General features: G+C 48.9%; 1 protein-coding gene and 1 non-coding gene across 2 annotated transcripts; one reads left to right on the top strand and one right to left on the bottom strand.

Annotated features, from left to right (window-relative positions):
• Positions 1–3712: 3712 nt before the first annotated feature.
• On the bottom strand, positions 3713–5220 carry LOC136524044 (uncharacterized). Its single transcript, XM_066517526.1, has 3 exons — positions 4812–5220; positions 4233–4708; positions 3713–3772 (listed from the first exon to the last, which is right to left on the bottom strand). Exons 1-3 carry the CDS (start codon positions 5218–5220, stop codon positions 3713–3715), a joined length of 945 nt encoding a protein of 314 aa, XP_066373623.1.
• A 12574-nt stretch (positions 5221–17794) lies between these two features.
• Positions 17795–17903, top strand: LOC136524953 (small nucleolar RNA R71). The gene has a single exon (XR_010776298.1). It is a non-coding gene; the product is annotated as a small nucleolar RNA R71 (small nucleolar RNA).
• The last annotated feature ends 687 nt before the right edge of the window (positions 17904–18590 follow it).

Here is an 18590-nt window from a genome sequence, read left to right as displayed (position 1 = left end):
CTTGGCTCGACGCAAGCTGCGTCACTACTTCGAGTCCCACCCAGTGACCGTGGTGTCGTCTTTCCCTCTGGGAGAGATAATCTAGAATCGGGAGGCCTCGGGTAGAATAGCCAAGTGGGCCATCGAACTCATGGGGGAAGCCCTGTCTTTTGCGCCTCAGAAAGTAATTAAATCCTAGGTCTTGGCCGATTTTGTGGCTGAGTGGACCGACACCCAACTGCCACCTGCTCAAGTCTAGGCGAAATGCTGGACCATATACTTTGATGGGTCCCTAATGAAGATCGGGGCAGGCATGGGTTTGCTCTTCTTCTCACCCCTTGGAGTGCACATGCGCTACATGATCCAGCTCCACTTCGCCACCTCCAACAACGCAGCTGAGTATGAAGCCCTCATCAACGGCTTGCAGATCGCCATCGAACTTGGAGTATGGTGTCTCGACATATGGGGCGATTCGTAGCTCATCGTTGATCAAGTGATGAAGGAGTCAAACTGCCATGACCCTAAAATGGAGGCGTACTGCAAGTTGGTACATCGCCTAGAAGATAAGTTCGATGGCCTCGAACTCAACCACATCGCGTGAAAATTCAACGAGGCCACGGACGAACTGGCAAAGATGGCGTCGGCACGGGCCCCGGTCCCCCTAAACATCTTCGCCAGAGACCTCCACAAGCCTTCCATCGACTACACCTCGGCGATGGAAGAGGGCCCACCAGCTGAGTCCACCGCAGGGCCCGAGGCCCCCTTTGTCACCGAGACCCCTACGGCCGAGCCCGAGGCCATGGAAATCAACACGGAGCCTCCCGAGGCTGACTAGGGCACGGACTAGCGAGTCCTGTTCCTTGATTGCCTCATTTGAGGAGAGCTTCCTACAGACAGGACCAAAGCCTGATGGCTTGCGCGACGAGCCAAAACTTACATCCTCAGCAACGACGAGTTGTACAGATGAAGCCCAACTGGCATCCTCTAATGATGCATCACCACCAAGGCAGGCCAAGCCCTACTTTGGGACTTGCACATGGGAGCCTACGGGCACCATGTAGCGCCTCAGATGCTCGTCAGAAACACCTTCCACCAAGGGTTCTACTGGCCAACGGCGGTTGCTGATGCCACCAAGCTGGTATGCTCCTACAAGGGATGCCAGTACTATGCACGGCAGACGCACCTCCTGGCCCAAGCCCTCCAAACCATCCCCATTACATGACCATTCACCATGTGGGGGCTGAACATGGTTGGGCCTCTATAGAAGGCCCCCAGGGGCTATACCCATTTGCTGGTAGCAATCGACAAGTTCTCCAAGTGGATCGAGGCTCGTCCTATCACTCGAATCAAATCTGAGCAAGCGATGTTGTTCTTCACTGATATCATCCACAGGTTCAGGGTTCCAAACACCATCATCACTGATAATGGGACACAATTCACCGGCCACAAGTTCCTGACATTCTGCTATGACCACCACATCCGTGTGGCCTTGTCGGCCATAGGATACCCTAGGACAAATGGCCAAGTAGAATGTGCCAACGGCATGATCCTATAGGGTCTCAAGCCAAGAATATACAACCGGTTGAAGAAATTTGACAAGAAATGGCTTGCCGAACTCCTGTCGGTCACCTAGAGCCTAAGGAACACTCTGAGCCGAGCCACGGGGTTCACACCGTTCTTCCTGGTCTATGGAGCTGAGGCCATCCTCCCCATTGACTTGGAGTATGGTTCCTCGAGGCTACAGGCCTACAACGAGCAAAGCAACCACACTGCCCATGAGGACGCCCTCGACCAACTAGAGGAAGCCCGAGACATTGCGCTGCTACACTCGGACAAGTACCAGCAAGCCTACGATGCTATCAAGCCCGGCGTGTTTGAAGCCGAGACCTAAAAGTGGGCGACCTGGTGCTGAGACTGAGGCAGAGCAATAAGGGCCGCCACAAGCTGACCCGCCATGGGAAGGGCCGTACATCGTCACCCAAGCACTAAAGCCTAGGACCTACAAGCTAGCCAACGAGAAGGGCGAAATCCTCACCAACGCTTGGAACATAGAACAACTATGTCGCTTCTACCCTTAAATTCCCAAGCATTGTATACATTGTTTCTCGAAATACAATAAAGAAGCATTCTTTAGTTGTTCTAATTTTTCGAGAAACCCCCCGAGCCCATCGATGGGGGATTGGCGTTACGATAACGCTATAAGGGAGACTCGGCTCTACCTCTGTAGAGGTGCCCACCGCTTGGCTCGAATAAGACTCGGCTCTGCCTCTGCAGAACTGAGCCTCCCTCGGGGGCTAGAAGGGGGGACCCCCCCAATGTCCTAGGCACCATTTTTAGTCATTTTTTGAAAAAATTTCTACACCAAACTCTCTCACGTACTCTGACAAATCGATTGTAAAAAACCTAAGGACCAAAAGTCTGTCTCAAGGCCAAAAGGCCAGCCGAGCCACGAGATGGCCTACGCCTCTAGGCTATGGCAACTCCCTCACCACCTTTTGCCCGAAGGGCAGCTTAGGCTCTGAGGAAGTTTTTGCAAGAGATATGTTCAAAGACGAGATAGAGGGTAGAGGCTCGAAAATACAATAAAAATGATTAAAAAGCATATACACACAAGTACTTTAAAAGGCCTCGATGGCCACAAGTGTCATGGTACAATGATGAAAGTCCTAATCTATTTACATGGCCCCCTTGGCCCACGTCAAAACTCAGGGTCGCCAACATCGGCGATCGGCGTAGGAGGAACCACCTCCTCTTCGAACAACCTGGCCAGTGCCATGCCAGGGGTCTCAGCCACCTCCACCAGCTTCTTGACCATGGCCTTCTTGTCATCATCAGCCATGACATAACCATCGCTAATGGCCTCGAGGTCGATGCCAGCGTAGTGCGAGGAGACAACGGCCAGGGCGCGCTTAACGCCCGTATGCAGCGCCCCCTAGAGCCGCTCGTGGACTCGACCGCTCAACGCGATCAAGCGGCTCCCGAGGGAGCTACCCGACTCAACTCCCCGACCTCCAGGGCCTCGTAGGCAGTACGGACGGCGCTCTGCAGTGCGTTGTGCTCCTAGATCTTGGCCTCGAGCACCATCTACACTATGATGGAGGCCTCAGCTGCCCAGGAGGCCTCCTTCTTCAACCCTGCGCCAAGACAAGCGGGATAGGGTTAAGCACGAAAGAAAACAAGCCGAACAGGGGTGCAAGCCTATGAGACTCACCCTTGGCTTTCTCCCTCCAGTTTTGGATCTCGACCCGAGAGGCCTTGGTGGCCCTAGAAGCCTCCCTCTCTAGCTCTACGTCACATCGGGGAGTTAGGGGTCGAATGCAATAAGAACAAATAAAACAAGGGGCACGGCTCAACAGGACTCACCCTTGGCCTTTTCCTTCCAAGCTAAGGCCTCGACCCGTGAGGCCCCGGCCACCTTGACAGCCTTCGCTAGGGCACCTTTCATCAGCAGGTGTGCACCCTGCTCTGCCTCCAGCTGCTCGGCGACAGCCTTGGCAGAGGCCGCCTCTTGTTCAGCCCAGGACCTGAAGGTGTCCCGCTCATCGGACACTCAGGTCAGCTCCTCCTCCAGCTCCTTGATCTGCGCCACCAAAGGGGCGGCCTGCTCCCGAGCCATGGCCGCCTCAGCCTTCATGTTAGCACAACGAAGGTGGAGGTCCTCTACTTCCATGCTTCGCACCAACAAAAGCTCATTAGCATTGGCGAGCAGGTCTTTCTGCTGCCGAAGCTGGTCCTAGACGTCCCTCTCCCGCCGGAGGAACATCGACTTCTCGAGGGACCGGGCCTCGAGCTCCTGGATAGGCAGAACAAACATCAAGCACTATGAGAAAACTCAGGAAAAGATGACACAGCACGAGAAAAGAAAGCACATACCTAGGCAATGCTGGGCAGGTTGTCGGCCATGATGGACAGTGCTGTCCACAGTGACCGCTCCGCCAGCCGGTGGAATTGCTCGAAGGAGTCCCAGTGCCTCCCCTTGTCTATGTCCTCGAGGGTGAACAGAGGCTCCCCCTTAGGGTCATCCCAGCTCCACCACAAAACATGTAGGCTATCCCACCCATGGGGCTCGGGTTGTACCGGACAAGGGTCGAGCTTCCCTCGCCAGAAGTCAGAGTTGGCTACTCTGCGGTGCTGGTCGCCTCGGCGTCCACCACCTCCTTCCCCCAGGAAGTTTCATCGAAGGAGATTGAATGAACCTCCACCTCCTAGGTCCTCTCCTACGATGGCAGCGGGTCATGGACCAGGGGCGGTACCGAAGCTTGCCCCACCTTCGTCTCTGCATCCTGGGCCACCGGCTCCACCACGCCCAAGCCGGCCTCCGCCACCTTGGCCTCGGTGGTCCTGGGAGCTCCAGCCTCTGCCACCTCGGCTTTGGTGGTCCCAAGAGCCCTGGCGTTTGCCACCTTGGCTTCGAAAGCCCTGGAAGCCCCAGCCTTCGCCACCTCAGCCTCAGAGGTCCTAGGGGCCTCAACCTCACCCTCGGTGGCCTTAGCGATTGAAGGCGCCTTGGCTTCACCTGACTCATGGGCCCCGACCTTACGGGGCATAGGCGCCTCCTCCCCCACCTGCTTCGTGGCCACCTCAGTAGCCTGTCCTTGGGTGACTGGCTCCTTTGGGTCAGCCCTAGCCGATGCCTCGCCACGCTGTATGGTGGCCTGCGCATCCACCACCCATTGGGCGGTGGAGCTGGTGCTCACCTTGAGCACCTTACATGGCGCCAGGGTGGGCGCTTCCGCCTGGTGCTTCCAACTAAAGATAAAACACTCACAAGGTCAACATGCGACCAAAGAACGAGTGGGAGATGCTACAAACTCCACTGACAAAACACTTACCTTGAACGGGGAGCAATAGCTTCCGCACCACATCCCTCGTCCTCGGCAATGGCGGTGGCGGTGGTGGTGGCATGGCCCCCGTGTCCTCCGGTATCGGCCGGCCCTCGCCAGACTCCAACACCTCCTCAGCCCTCTGTAGAGGTGGTTGGGTCGCCCCCGCCGTCGCCCGCTCCACCTCCGCCATCGAGCCCATCGGGCTAACAGCGCACTTCCCCAATGCTTGTGTCTCAGGCATGTCGGCCTCGGCCCTAGGGTAGGCGATCGCCAGCCCTGAGGCGTCCTCTCCTCCTCCTCTTGGAGACACCAGGCCACTCGCCGATGCCCCAGGCGCCGTCTCCTTAATGTCAGGGAGATGGTCCACGGGGCCCCGCCCCGCCTTGCTCTCGTCATCATCGCTCAAAGAATCCATCAACGACGATGGCAGAGATGGCTCCTCTGAGAGACCGTCGTGCCTCTATTGCCGGCAACGTTTCTCCTGTTCATCGCGCTCGAGGCTCTTCCTCTTGTGCCTTGCCTCCACGGCATCCTTCCGCTCCTTGTATGCCTTAGCGTGCGCCATGTTCTCTGCCCACCGCTCTGCGTCCTCGGGAACAGGTGGTGGGGAGGCTCGCACATCCCTCACCCCCTACAGGAATGGCAAACGCAAATAAGGGAACAAATTGAAAACGTAAGGAGCAAGGAGGCCTCAGGGGCCACAGCGATGTGTGACTCACTAGAGAGATGTCCCCCCATGATGGGCGCATCAGGAACGGGGTCAAATCACTGCTCCTCTATTACCCTTGCACCATCTCTCTCACCCGACACAGAATCTCCTCGTCGAAAAGGGCGATGGTGGACAAGCAGATGTTGTCGATCAGCTCACCTGGTGTCATCTCAAACAGGTGTTGCCACCAAGCCATCAGCGGCAGTACCCTCCGGTGGTGGAAGGCCGCCACGACCATGGCTGCCATAAGGCCACGGTTGTGTAGCCTCTCTAGCGCCTTCAGGAGTGGCTGCAGCTTAGACTAATCAGCCAACAGGACGCCATACCTCCACCTCTCCGGCTGGCTCTCCACGGCCCACCCGGTATAGGGGGGAAGCCTGCCGTCATCATTGTGGAGGTAGAACCAACTATTGTACCAGTGGCAGTTGGACGACACGAGCTGGGCCGGGATGTAGAAGGGCTGCCTGTCTTGGCGCACTTGGAGAGTGCAGCCGCTGGCCCTCAACGCCTTCCGCGTGCCCGCCATACCCACTGGCTTGGTGTTGAGCCCCACCCAAAAGAAATGGAGCCACAGCTCCTAGTGGGTAGCGATGCCTAGGTACCCCTCGTAGACAGCGATAAAGATAGCCGCCTGCATGATGGAGTTGGGGTTGAAGTTGTGGAGCTCCATGCCATAGTAATGTGGGAGCACCCGCATGAACCAGTCCACCGGCAAGACAAGGTCGTGCTCATGGAAGGCCACGAAGCTCATGATGTAGCCATCGCGTGGCCTCAGCTCTGACTCCTCCCCTAGAGCAATCCACTCTGGTCTATTAGGGTCGGTGACCAGGTGAAGGAGACCGTCGTCGACGAGCAACTGCAACATCGCCGCAGACACGTCGGACGAACCCCAAGGATCTGCCTAGAGGACAATGGCGCCGCCAGCCATAGGTCCGGTGGAGAATGTGGCTATGGTGGTAAGGCGTGCTCTCGCTATCTCTCTCTCCCTCTCTCCTTTCCTCCCCCTTCTCCCTTCTTCTCCCCGGCGCTCTCTTCCTCTGTTCTTAGCAACTGCTTGAGGGCAGAAAGGGCAAATGTAGGTAAGGTAAGGAGGGGTGGGGTGTGGCTTGTCATGTATTTATGAGGGAGGAAAGAGGGCGAAATGGATGGGCGATGAAACCAGGGAAGTTTCCCTCAGATCTAGCGCAGTTATTTTGGATCCGACCAAACCGCCCATGCGTCCACCTTTTCCTTATTAACCGCGCGCACATAGTAATGTCCCATCCATAGACGTCGTGTCACATTCGACCACAGCAACGGCAGGCGCCATTCCGTCTCCCCAAGGAACCACCTCAAAAGGCGCACCCACCATCACCAGCCGATGGGAAGGGAATATCCCCCACCTGATTCCTTTTAGACTAAAGAACTAGGCACCGAGCCTATTATGGTCCAGGGGTTCGAAGGCTAGGCACCCGAGGGTCTTGACAGCCGCCCTAGGACAAACAGAGTCAGGGATGACTATGGGTGAGCCCGTACATGGCTGAGGCCCAAGCAAGCAATTGCTTGGGATGCCCTAAGTCATGTCCGAGACCGGCAGGGAGGTCTCTGAATGGGATCCCATTGTAGGGAGGCACTAAGCCCCCAGGGCCAATCGAACGGCCCTAGGATCCACTAGAGAAGCCCTCTAGTACTTTTGGAGTGCGTCTCTGGACCGCTAGCCGACCCCTATCGAATGGGGCATGGGCCTCCACTTAGACTTACCTGGTAACAGCTCACTGGAGGTGTCACTGCTCGCCAACCGAGTGTAGCCTGGCATACTCCATCCCTCCTTCCAAATGAAAAGGATGCGTGAGGGCCGCACAAAAAAGACAGGGAAACTCCTGATCGCCCTCTTGCTTCGAGCAGAGGCTCAGGGACTCCTCCTGCAACCAAGCCGAGGCCCAGTGACCCGAACTCACACTCGAGGGCCCGGCAAACATGATAAAACCCCTCCTTCTAAACAAAAAGGATGCGCGAGGGCCGCACAAAAAAGACAGGGAAACTCCTGATTGCCCTCTTGCTCTGAGCAGAGGCTCGGGGGCTCTTCTTGCAACCAAGCCGAGGCCCAGCGACCCGAACTCACACACGGGGGCTTGGCAAACATGATAAAACCCCTCACTCAACATGAAAAAGCCCCTAGAAGAATAAATCCACTCCTCCAGGGCCTCAGGGGCTACACCCGGCGGGTGTGCTCGTGCACACCCACCAAAGCCTCAAGTACGAAACACCATCTTACCAGGAGCTGCCGCAAGTCAAGTCTCGTCAAAACCTCAGGGAGAGCACTCACACTCTCCCCGAGGCTCAAGGGCTACTATCGGGTACCATGAAAAGGGGTCCCCTAAGCAAGAACCAAAAAATTGCTTAGACCTTGTAAATATCGAAGCCAAGAGATGACCATCGGCAAACCCCCACCTCATCCAAGGCCCGGCTGGACCACCCGGCCCACCTCGAATAGTATCTAGGCTCACCCAAAGCGAGCTTGGCCCAGAATGAAACCACAAGGCCTCGGACAAGGTACCGATTCTCTGACTCGCTCGAGGCCCCGCGCGCAAGGCCTCGGATGAGGTACCGATTCTCTGACTCACTTGAGGCCCCTCGCGCAAGGCCTCGGACAAGGTACCAATTCTCTGACTCGCCTGAGGCCCCAGGCCATGAGGCCTCGGACGAGCACCCAGCTACCGACTCGCTTGAGGCCGGCTCGGCATCAACCCCATCACCTCTGCCTTGACCGACTTCTCTGACAGGACGTCATATCCAACTAACGTGTCCAACCACTCCCACGATGTTAGCCGAACGACAGCACGATACAGCGGAGTGGCCGACGAGACAGGAGTCACGCCGACGCCATGCCGTTCGAGACAGGACGGGGCAGGGGTTACCTGCCACTATGCTGACGGCTAACACCCATGCTACAGTGTGCTGCCTAAACCCTGCTCTAAGGATAGCGCAGCATGGAAAGTCAAGTCCGGGTCCCTATAGCCTTGGAATCGATGTACAAAACCAGCTGCTCCCTCCGAGCCTCGGCTGTCCGCTTCTAGGCTCCTATAGCCTCAGGACTCACGCCCGCCGAGCCCCCCACAATTGTTCGGCCTTGGCATCGACTAGGCCTTGGCTCTCTACATTGTCAGCGCTCTAGGACTAGCACATCATCTATAGCACACGCCATGCCCTGTGTCGAGCTGTAGGAGCCCCCACGTCGTGCATAGGGCCAAGCTCCTATAGCCTCAGAATCAGCACACCCGCACCGTCGCATCTACCTAGCCTCGACTCTCCACACCAGTCAAACATACAGTGACCAGCACACCTCCAACAGAAGAAGGCGCACATGATACCACAGGAGCTCCCACGTCGCATAGGATCAGGCATGACCCGTGCATCGCTCTAGTGCACTGAGGGCAAGGCCGCTTCACCGACCATGCCGCTATAGTGACGAGCTATAGGGCTTGGACATATCGCCTCTACTCACAACACGCCACGTAGCAAATACATGTACCGCCCCTGTGCCCCCCTTTGACTATAAAAGGGAGTGACCGGGGCCGCTTCTAGGAGGAGGGACACACATGGGCAAGCAACGCACAATGCTCTATAACACACGCTTCCTCACTGCAAGAGATCAACATCTCAAGCAACCCACGCCACTCCACGCAGAGACCTAGGACTAGCTCCCTCTCTTGCTTAGCTTGTAAGCCCCTACTACAAGCACCTCGGTGCAAGGAATACAAGATCGCTCTCTCAGACTGGACGTAGGGCACCTATTGCCTGAACTAGTATAAACCTTGTGTCTCTTTGCATCACCATCCGGGATTAGGGGCATGCAGTACACTTTCACTCGTCGGTTGAGGACCCACCGGACCCAAAACACCAACACAACTCCTCTTCACTCTTCAGTCTGGACCTCAACTGTTGTGACTACATGGATAGGAGTGAAAAGACCTATCACAACTGCACCAGGCTTTCAAGCCTCAACTATGTCATGGTGGTCAAAATCTCTTAATTTTTCACTCCTATCCAGCTTTCATCCTACATTCACTTCACTCTCGGCAACCGTGCAAGGTTTCTTTGAGAGGAGCAAGCTTGGCCTAATGCAGAACAGATGAGCCATAGGTATTGAAAGTTCTATTGCACACGCAAGAAAGTCCTACCGCCGTATATTTGAACGCGTCAGATAGTATACGTGTCCTATGCATTTGTGCAAATGTACTCCCGGCCCCATGTTATACATTATGAAAAACATTACTTTCTTTTAGGAATTATTAAATTAAAAGCCATGCATAACATAGTACACGTGACCATGCCCCCACTACTAGTAATAATAATATTGGATGAAAGGATGAGTGAGTGTAGTCGATCACAAACTATGAAATTTTACTGTGCACACCAGAAAGTCCATCGGCCGCACAATTGATGTCGTCGTGCCAAGACTCACGCTATCTCATCGGCGTAAATGGAGGGGACATGCTCTATTTTTGCAGCCGCCAGTGTAATACGACTGTGATTCCTGAGGGAGCATGATGACACCCACCTCTGGGAAAGATAAATCTTAACAGAGTATCTTGCCTTAGAAGCCTTAGCATCCCTATATATAAATACATCTTTATGGAGTATCTTGCCTTAGGAGCCCTAGCATCCCTGTATATACATAAAGTTGGGCCTCACTCCAATTCTTATTGTTTACCATTCCACCTTTCATTGTGCAAAAGCTGTCTCCTCGCCACCCACCTTCGCCACCTTGTCGGTTGCCATGAAGGCCGTTGGTGGCCCGGTAGCAGTCCCCACTTCCTCCAATGGTTCGATAGAGGTAGGGCCAATGGCGCACCCTGGGTTAGTGTCGGTGGAGGCAGTGGCGATGTCCAGTCCCAGTAGATCGGTGTTCCTTTCACCGAGACTCACACCATCTCCTAGGCTGCTGCTCTCCCCGTCGCCCTCGGTGATGACACTGACGCCACCAGCACTAGTGGTTCACTCGCCACCACCAGCCCCTGTGCGATCTCGCTCACTATCACTGGGTCCGCTTGCCATCGCCGGATCCACTCCCCGCATGGGTAGGTCACCTGCACCATCGCGGGCCCCCTCGCCATCTGCTAAGGTCGACGATGAGGCTAAGGTCGATGATAAGGTCGACATCTTGGCTGAGGCTGAGTTCGAGTCCGATGGTTCTTCGGGCTACATCATGATGGACTTAGAGGATGATCGTCTACATGACTATAGAACGCCTATTCACCTAGGCCTAAATCTGTTCTTGCGTGTCAGCCCATATGGTGGCCTGGTGTGCCCCGTCTGCCCTAATCGTAAGGCCCATGGTTGGATCGAGGCTAACGCTAGGGCACATGTGCTAGCGAGGGCACACGCCCCCCTAGACAACACCTACATCAACAACAAGAATGTTACCCACCATCACACCCTAGCAAGGACCAGGGCTGGATGGCCCGAAGGGATCATCCGGCCATGTTGGTTCGCCGTGGTGGAGAGGTTTGCTGGCTTCAACCAAGGTCGGTTTACCTTGCAGGCGTTCAATTTTGTTCGCACCTGTTGTTGCCCTTGTTGCATGACCTACACAGAGGTGTGGGATGGCACTCCTCATTAGTAGTATCAAGTCATGTCAACATATGTAGTTAGGACCAATTTGCTACCAGGTGTCGTTAGAATTAGTATGAAGTCATGTTAATCATCTATAGTTAGAAATAGTATGTCTAGGTAGTAGTTGGATGATTTTGAGTAGTGGGATGGCACTGCTCTCCTCTTATTATTATGGCAGATGAAGGCATGGTTAAGTAGGCCAAACTCGTATCATTGCTATAATCCGCATATATATGAAGTCTGGTTTGTCGTTATCTTTCTATCTAGTAGCACTGATATATTCTTATTATGCATATAATGTGCGCATTTGTGCAAATATTTTGGTTCACAAAGTATCGTTTACCATTATCTTCGTGCGCATGTGATGGTCCGAGCATTGTAAACCTAAACAGGCCAGACATATCTCAATCCAACCGCACAAGGGTTGCTTTGTGCCTCAGTTTGTTGAACCAAACCTATATCAGTAGTGGTAGTAGTAGTCATGAGTGGCTTTGATCTATGTTGAACCCAACTTGCCACTTTGCTCTCGGCAACTATGCAAGGTTCCTTTGAGAGGAGCAAGCCTAGCCAAAATGTAGAACATAGTAACCATAGGTGTTGAAATTCTACTGCACATGTAAGAAAGTCCTTCCACCATATATTTGAACATGTCAGATAGAAAATGTGTCATCTATAGTTTTGAGTGTTGTAGCAAACTATGTGCATGTGTTTGTATTATCAGTAGTCATGAGTGACTTTGATCTGTGGTTGTTGGTATTTATTAACTTGTCACTTGTTTTAATAGCCACCTATTAATTACCTACATCTCCTAACATTACTTTACTAGGTTGTCATCCCTACTGATGGTGCCAAAGATGCTTGTTGGTGCTGAATAGCATCACTACTAGAATGATATAAGGTAGTTCTTTATCATCTTATGTGACTAGAAAGAATATATAGACATGAATGAAAAAGGATCTGCAAGCGCACAGATAATATACCATTGTAGCACTTCACCCGAGAGTATTCTAGGTATCGTTATTTATATTTTTACCATAGGGAAGGTCTAGCATGGACAAGTATTGATAACTTATACTATTGATGAAGAAGTAAACCATAACCAATGTTCTACTCAAAACAGGGGTAAGTCATAGGATAAAAGATATATAATAAGTATTGATCAATGATAATGATAAATCACTCAGAGTACTCCTTTCTATGGCATTAGCATGGTCAGGTAGAATATTAGAGGAATAATTCCTAAGTCATCCTTAATTATAAGTCAAAGCATACATTGATTAGTGCAATTATACCTAATAGACATTGTTGAGATCATCTTCATATCTACACATAAGGGATATTACTAAGGGAGATTAAGAACAAAGCTTGTCCCCTTTCGTAACTAGATCCTACATGCTACCTACATCGGAGAGTGGACTACAAAGGACTCAATGGGAGTGTCACGTCCGCGATCTACCACATGACCCAAAATATATGGCGTATTTGCATATAAACAATATATAAGCACCACGCTTACAGAATGTCGACCACCCACCCATGGTACCTTAGAGTGAGCGTTATAAGAACTTATGCATGGACATGATGAGAATCCAACTATACTAGGCATATAATCAAAGTAGTCGATAAACATTATAACAAAGAACATGAATAAGATGAATACTAATATTATCATAACAATTGTAGCAAGCATATAAAAATAATGGAGATGCGAAAGAGAGAGAGGGTACACAGATTATACCAAACCACGCTCTTGACACGATCGGGAATCCAAGTGAAGCCTGCTTGCCTCCCTCTAGACCTAGCCTAACTAGCTATGCCCTAGAATATGGTGGAGCTATGAGGATGATTAGGGTTTCTATCTTCTCAAATGACTTGATGCCTTTAGGGGGCAGGGGCTGATATATAGGTTGGAGTGTCCAACGTGAGCCCTTGGATCAAACCGACTTAAGGAATGGCGTAGATTCAACCTAGGAGGCAGTGGAGAACCGACATTGCAATGCGAAGGCTGACAGGTGGGCCCAGGGGCCGGGCGGCCTATAGGTGTGGCCGTGCCAGCCCCTCGCTCTCTGCCTTGGCATGGAGTCCTCTTGAGTCTTCTAGAGTCTTCTGGTGTCCGTTTCACTGCGGATAAGCACGATTAAATCTGACATGTAGGTCCACCTTGATGGTTTTCTAGATAAACCCTATAGAAATCACATATTCACCAAAACTTGTGGAATTTTTTAGTTTAAACCCCTAGACCTTTGTTGGTGATCTCAATTGCGCCCTTCTGCATGTTTTATTGATGAATTATAATGGTTGTTAACTACCATCAACAAACTCCCACAAGCTTAACCTTTGCTAGTCCCTTAGCAATGCTAAACTCAGTAAATGGATCAGGAGTTGCGTCAATGCTTTCACTCCTCAACAGTACACATGCGTTCAAACAAGAATTCTCCTCTGGATTAAAATAAATTGATCTGACTTTCAAACTTACCCATATTACCTTCAACTATGGGGCTCCATAGCCTTCACTTGGGTCTTGAGTAATTGAGAGACAGAATAATGAAGTCAAGCACTATGTCTCAAGTTCTTTGCTCAACTATTATTCTGGAGTTTTTATAGGTTTCAAAATAAAACTCAGAGCTTCCATTGTTTGACACTCTCAAGTCTCTCAATATATGTGGTATTTGTGGATCCTCACCAAGACAATAATAATTTATGCCTTTCTCTTCCTACAACTAAGGCTTATGTGGAGCTCATAGGAGTGGAAAAAGCATGAAAGAGCATACTTACAATACATATATTGTAAAGTCAAACCTCGGATCCAAAGAGAGTTAAGTCATACAATCAAATTAAGATGTGCATGTGTGTGGATGCATATGGTGGATATATATGGTGGCTAACCTAAATCTACTTTGCTCCTTGAAAACATATCTCTCTTTTGAAACTTGAAAACAACTTTGCAAGAAAACATGGGCTATCTTATTCATCTCTTCTTTTTTAGGCAAGCATCGGAGTACCCATTGTTTTCAATATCTCGAACACTTGTCTATTTTTTTAGAATTTTTTTTCTTTCTTTCTTTTTTATGAATGACTTTTGCATAGCCCCATGTCTCTTTTCTGCAACAAAGCTTTTGAGAGATGGCAACAAGAATTTGGAGCATTTATTTGGTGGATATCCTATAGGGATATTTTTGATGTTCACTCCTAGTGTAAGAGTAAAATATTTTTGGGTGGATCTAGAAGGAATGGCATGTTGTTGCGCCTATCCTCAGTGTAGGAGTAGTGCATATATGGGTGGTGTGTATGTGATCTTGATTTTAAGAGCATGCCAAACCTCTCATAAGGGTCAACAAAGCTTGACTAAACTCAATGCAATGCAAGCAGCATATAAGAGTGGAAGTTTTTCTAATCAAAATATCATATATGGTTCTGGTAGGAATTCAAGCTTGTCATACAGGAGCTCATCATGTAGAATTTTTATCTTTTTCAAAAGATAAATCTCCAGAACTTTAGTATCACTTAGAACAAGATAAATAGCAGCTCAGACCTTCTGATATCATATTCATCAATTACCTAGACTTAGATCAAGCATATGCTACTGACAAGTTGCAAGTTCAGAGTAAATTATTATATCAAGACAGTCGTATCTAAAACTCAGGAGAATTCAAGGCTAAAAACTAGGTACTTGAAAGGAATTACAACAAAGCAACTATTCATAATTTCCATTGCAAGAGATTATCTTATAATCTTTTATTTATTGAGCTCTTAAAAATAGAAAACTAGACACATATTTTTTATTTTATTTTCAAGTTTTAAGATCACACCTTACTAATATATATATATAACTAGCTAGGACAAATTTTTATTTTGTTTTAGTTTGTTATGCATCTTTTTATTTCTTTAGCTAATATAAAGCAAACTCAAAAATAGTAAAACTAAAGGAAAGAAATACTTAGCTAGATACATGGGGGATGCTCCTCCCCCAAGCTGGATGTTGCTGTGGTCGGTTGTTGAATGTTGAGTGATCCTTCTCAGAGAGGGTTTGCCAGCTGAGGTCCTTCTCATTCATCCAGAAATTGGGTTCCTCATGTGTAGCGAGTACAACAGCGGTTTAAGAAGATGTACTTTGAGTGGATGAAGACAGCCGAGTAGACTTGCTCTTGATCTTATGTGTCATTCTACAAAATACTCCAACAAGAACACCAAAACTCGTGGCATAGATTAAGATAAGGGGTTAGCGGTCAACCATTTAAAGATTTGTTGTCCTTGTGGGCTTAGTTAGATTTCCTTTTGGCAGAATTTATTAAGCTGTCCATTTAATTTTTTTACAATGCAGAAGAAAAAATATGCATGCTCAGTATTTTTATTTTTATGCCACCACAGTGAATACTTCCGTAGGTGTTTACACACCATAGATTTATTCACATGGGGCATTAAAATTTTATGTGCCATAATGAAACTTTTTATTTTTCTTTTATTAGTGCAAGGCAAATACAGAAAAGTAAATATGCTAAAGTGCAAAATAATTTATGCAATACTAGAAAGTAAATATGGATAACTACCGTTGTTACCTCGCGCGTGGGGTTTGGATTTTTAAGTCCTCCGAACATGACTTGACTAGAGAGAAGTCTTTCATTCCATGTGTGCATCATCCGGTCTCAGCGCTGGAGACCTAGATGGCTGCACATCTTGTGATGGTGATTCTAATGATGATGTCACCTTTTCTTTACACACCTGCCTAGACTGTGGACTTATCTTAGGCGGAGTAGGTTCATCTTTCACAGGCGCTTCAAGTTCTTCATCTTTCCATTTATTCCATTGGGGTTGGTTCCTTTGACATTGGGATGATCGATGTCTCCTCCTAGAGTGGCTCTTCTTTGGCTATTCATAATTAGTGTAACTATTAAAATAATAGCATACATTTTCTCCATAGAATTGGAAGTAGACTTGTCCAGATCTGACATAGATGATCACGTTGGTGGTGTTGAGGAAAGGTCTTCCAAGGATGATGGGTGTATTGTCTTCTTCTTCTCCCATGTCTAGGACCATGAAATCGGTAGGGGTATAGTGATCTTGTATTCTTACCATCACATCCCTCGCTATTCCCTTAGGGAATCAGATTGATTGGTCCACCATCTGCAATTGCATATATGTAGGGAACAAAGGTTCATTACTGAATAAATATTCATACGTTACCTTGGACATTATATTGACGCCTGATCCAATGTCCTAGAAGGTCTTATGAAAGATTCTTTTTCTAATGGTACACTCGATCATCGGTACGCCAGGATCATCCTTCTTAGCAAGGAATGGTGAAGCAAGGAGGTGGTCACACTCAGATAGGAGTGTGTTGATCATGTTGACCATTTATTTTTGTGGCTGACTGGACTTGTTCTTCCTCCTTTAGTTGTTTCTTCTTGGTAACTGCTGTCTCTTCGGGCAGCTATGCCTTTTGTGGATGACTAAGAGATTGCAAGATGCGGTTCTTGAAAGAGAACTTCTCCTTTTTATGCTTGATCATGAAACAGATCTTGGCACTATCCGTGTAGATGATGGGTTTTGCGGTGCTCAAAAAAGGTCAGCCCAGGATGATGGGTGCCCTTTCATCTCCACCTATTTTCAAAACCACAAAGTCTACGGGAACATATGATTGTCCTACTCGGACAATGGCATCTTCAAGGACTCTCTTGGGGTAGCAGAGTGACTGATCTGCAAGCTGCAAACACATATTTGTGTACAACAAAGGATCTCCTAAAATTTTCTCATAAATTACCTTAGGCATGATGTTGACACTTGCTCCGAAGTCACAGACAACTTCCCAAAATATATGAGGTCCAATGGTGATAGGGATGATAGGTCTCCCTGGATCACCTTTCTTGTCAGGCAAGGTGTAATCTATCCACCTTCCCATCAATGGCTTCATGTAGTAGTAAGTTGCATTGTGAATATCGACAAGATTTGTAGTTTCTAAATCTTCTGGCTGCCCTAGAATCTTACCTTTGTCGGATGGAGGAACAACAGCCGCTAGCTGAGCTATTTGCGATTCTATCATTTTATTAAAGCTATGTTGGTTCTTAATGGTAGAAGCAAAGCTATCCATTCTATTATTTATGTTTTCTAATATTTTATCATTGGTAGCTACCTTCTTAGATAATCCTTCCATAAGTCTAGATTGGCTAGCAATTAATTCTCTTAAGGGTGGTTGATTGAAGTTATTATAATTATTACCTTGAGGGTTACCATGGTAGTTACCTTGGTAGTCGGCCTCTGTTGTTGGTTCCATCCTTGATTCTATTGAGGATGATAGTAGTTGTTGTTGACAAAGTTCACATCCTCTTGGGTTTTAGGACAACTATTCCATGAATGACCAGTGTTGCCTCATACTTTACACGTTATGTGTGAATCATGAATGTGCATGACTTCTTGCTTTTCATTAGCTCGGTCTTTGAGCTTCTTCATCAGTAGGTCCATCTTGGCAGATAGCATATCTACCTCCTTGAGTTGATCCATACCTCCACCTCTCTTGCGGGTCTGAACACGTTCTTCATTCCAGCCTTGGTTGGAGGCCATCTTCTCCATAAGAGCAGTCGTAGCTGGAAGTGTAAGTGACAAGAATGCACCTCTAGCAGCAACATCCATAGTCTCACAGGTATTGTTGGTCAACCCATGGTAGAACGTCTACATGAGTAGCCAATTCTCTATCCCATGATGAGGACATTCTGATATATAGTCTTGAAAGCATTCCCATGCCATAGGGACAGATTCATCATGTTGCTACTGAAAACTTGAAATTCTCCCATGTAGAGCATTGGTCTTGCCTGTGGGAAAGAACTTTGTTAGGAAGGAAGTGGAGCAATTATCCCTTGTAGTGTTTCTGTCTTTGTTGGTGTAGAACCACTGCTTCGCCTTCCCCAAAAGTGAAAATGGGAAGAGGCAAAGTAGTATGGCATCCTTGGTTACTCCCTTGATGGTGAAAGTGCTGCAGATCTTCGAAAAGTGTTGGAGATGTGCACTCGCATCTTCATGTTCCTTTCCACAAAATTGGCATGCTTGCACCATATTGATGAGAGCCGGCTTGAGATCAAATCCATTGTCTCCCACATTGACTGTGGGTCCAGTCCGGATGTTGGTAGTGGTTGGAGCAAAGAATTCACAGAGAGTCCTGTCAGCCATGGCTTCAAATTTTGGTGTTAAGTTTTGCCTTATATGGTTGTCTTCTGACTCTAAAGTTAAAACTTTTTTGAGTTTAGCTTTAGTCCTCTTAAGTAGTGCTTCTAGATTGTCAACGTAGTTTGTCAGAAGGTCAAAACCGGTCATACATTACCCTGCATAAAATACACAAGTAGACAAAACAAGGGTAAGCCTATTTGAGCAGAGGTCAATGGTTATTTTGATCACATCAATAAGTATAAATTTATCAATACTTTCTTTGTCTAGCTACCTTCCTCGACAATGGTGCCATAAATGCTTGTTGGTATTTATTAACTTGTCACTTG

The sequence above is a fragment of the Miscanthus floridulus genome, chromosome 18 (genome assembly GCF_019320115.1).
Source record: "Miscanthus floridulus cultivar M001 chromosome 18, ASM1932011v1, whole genome shotgun sequence".
NCBI classification, from domain to species: domain Eukaryota; kingdom Viridiplantae; phylum Streptophyta; class Magnoliopsida; order Poales; family Poaceae; genus Miscanthus; species Miscanthus floridulus.
This window is presented reverse-complemented; position numbering and strand designations above follow the sequence as displayed.

What these genes read in the sequence shown, in the direction of transcription:
- LOC136524044 (XM_066517526.1), bottom strand. Translation starts at nt 5,220, where the DNA reads ATGGATTCTTTGAGCGATGATGACGAGAGCAAGGCGGGGCGGGGCCCC. An exon ending in GCTATTGCTCCCCGTTCAAG is followed by an intron (nt 4,709 to 4,811) that starts GTAAGTGTTTTG and finishes ACCAGGCGGAAG; the next exon opens with CGCCCACCCTGGCGCCATGT. An exon ending in CGAAGGTGGGGCAAGCTTCG is followed by an intron (nt 3,773 to 4,232) that starts GTACCGCCCCTG and finishes CTGCCTATCCAG; the next exon opens with GAGCTCGAGGCCCGGTCCCT.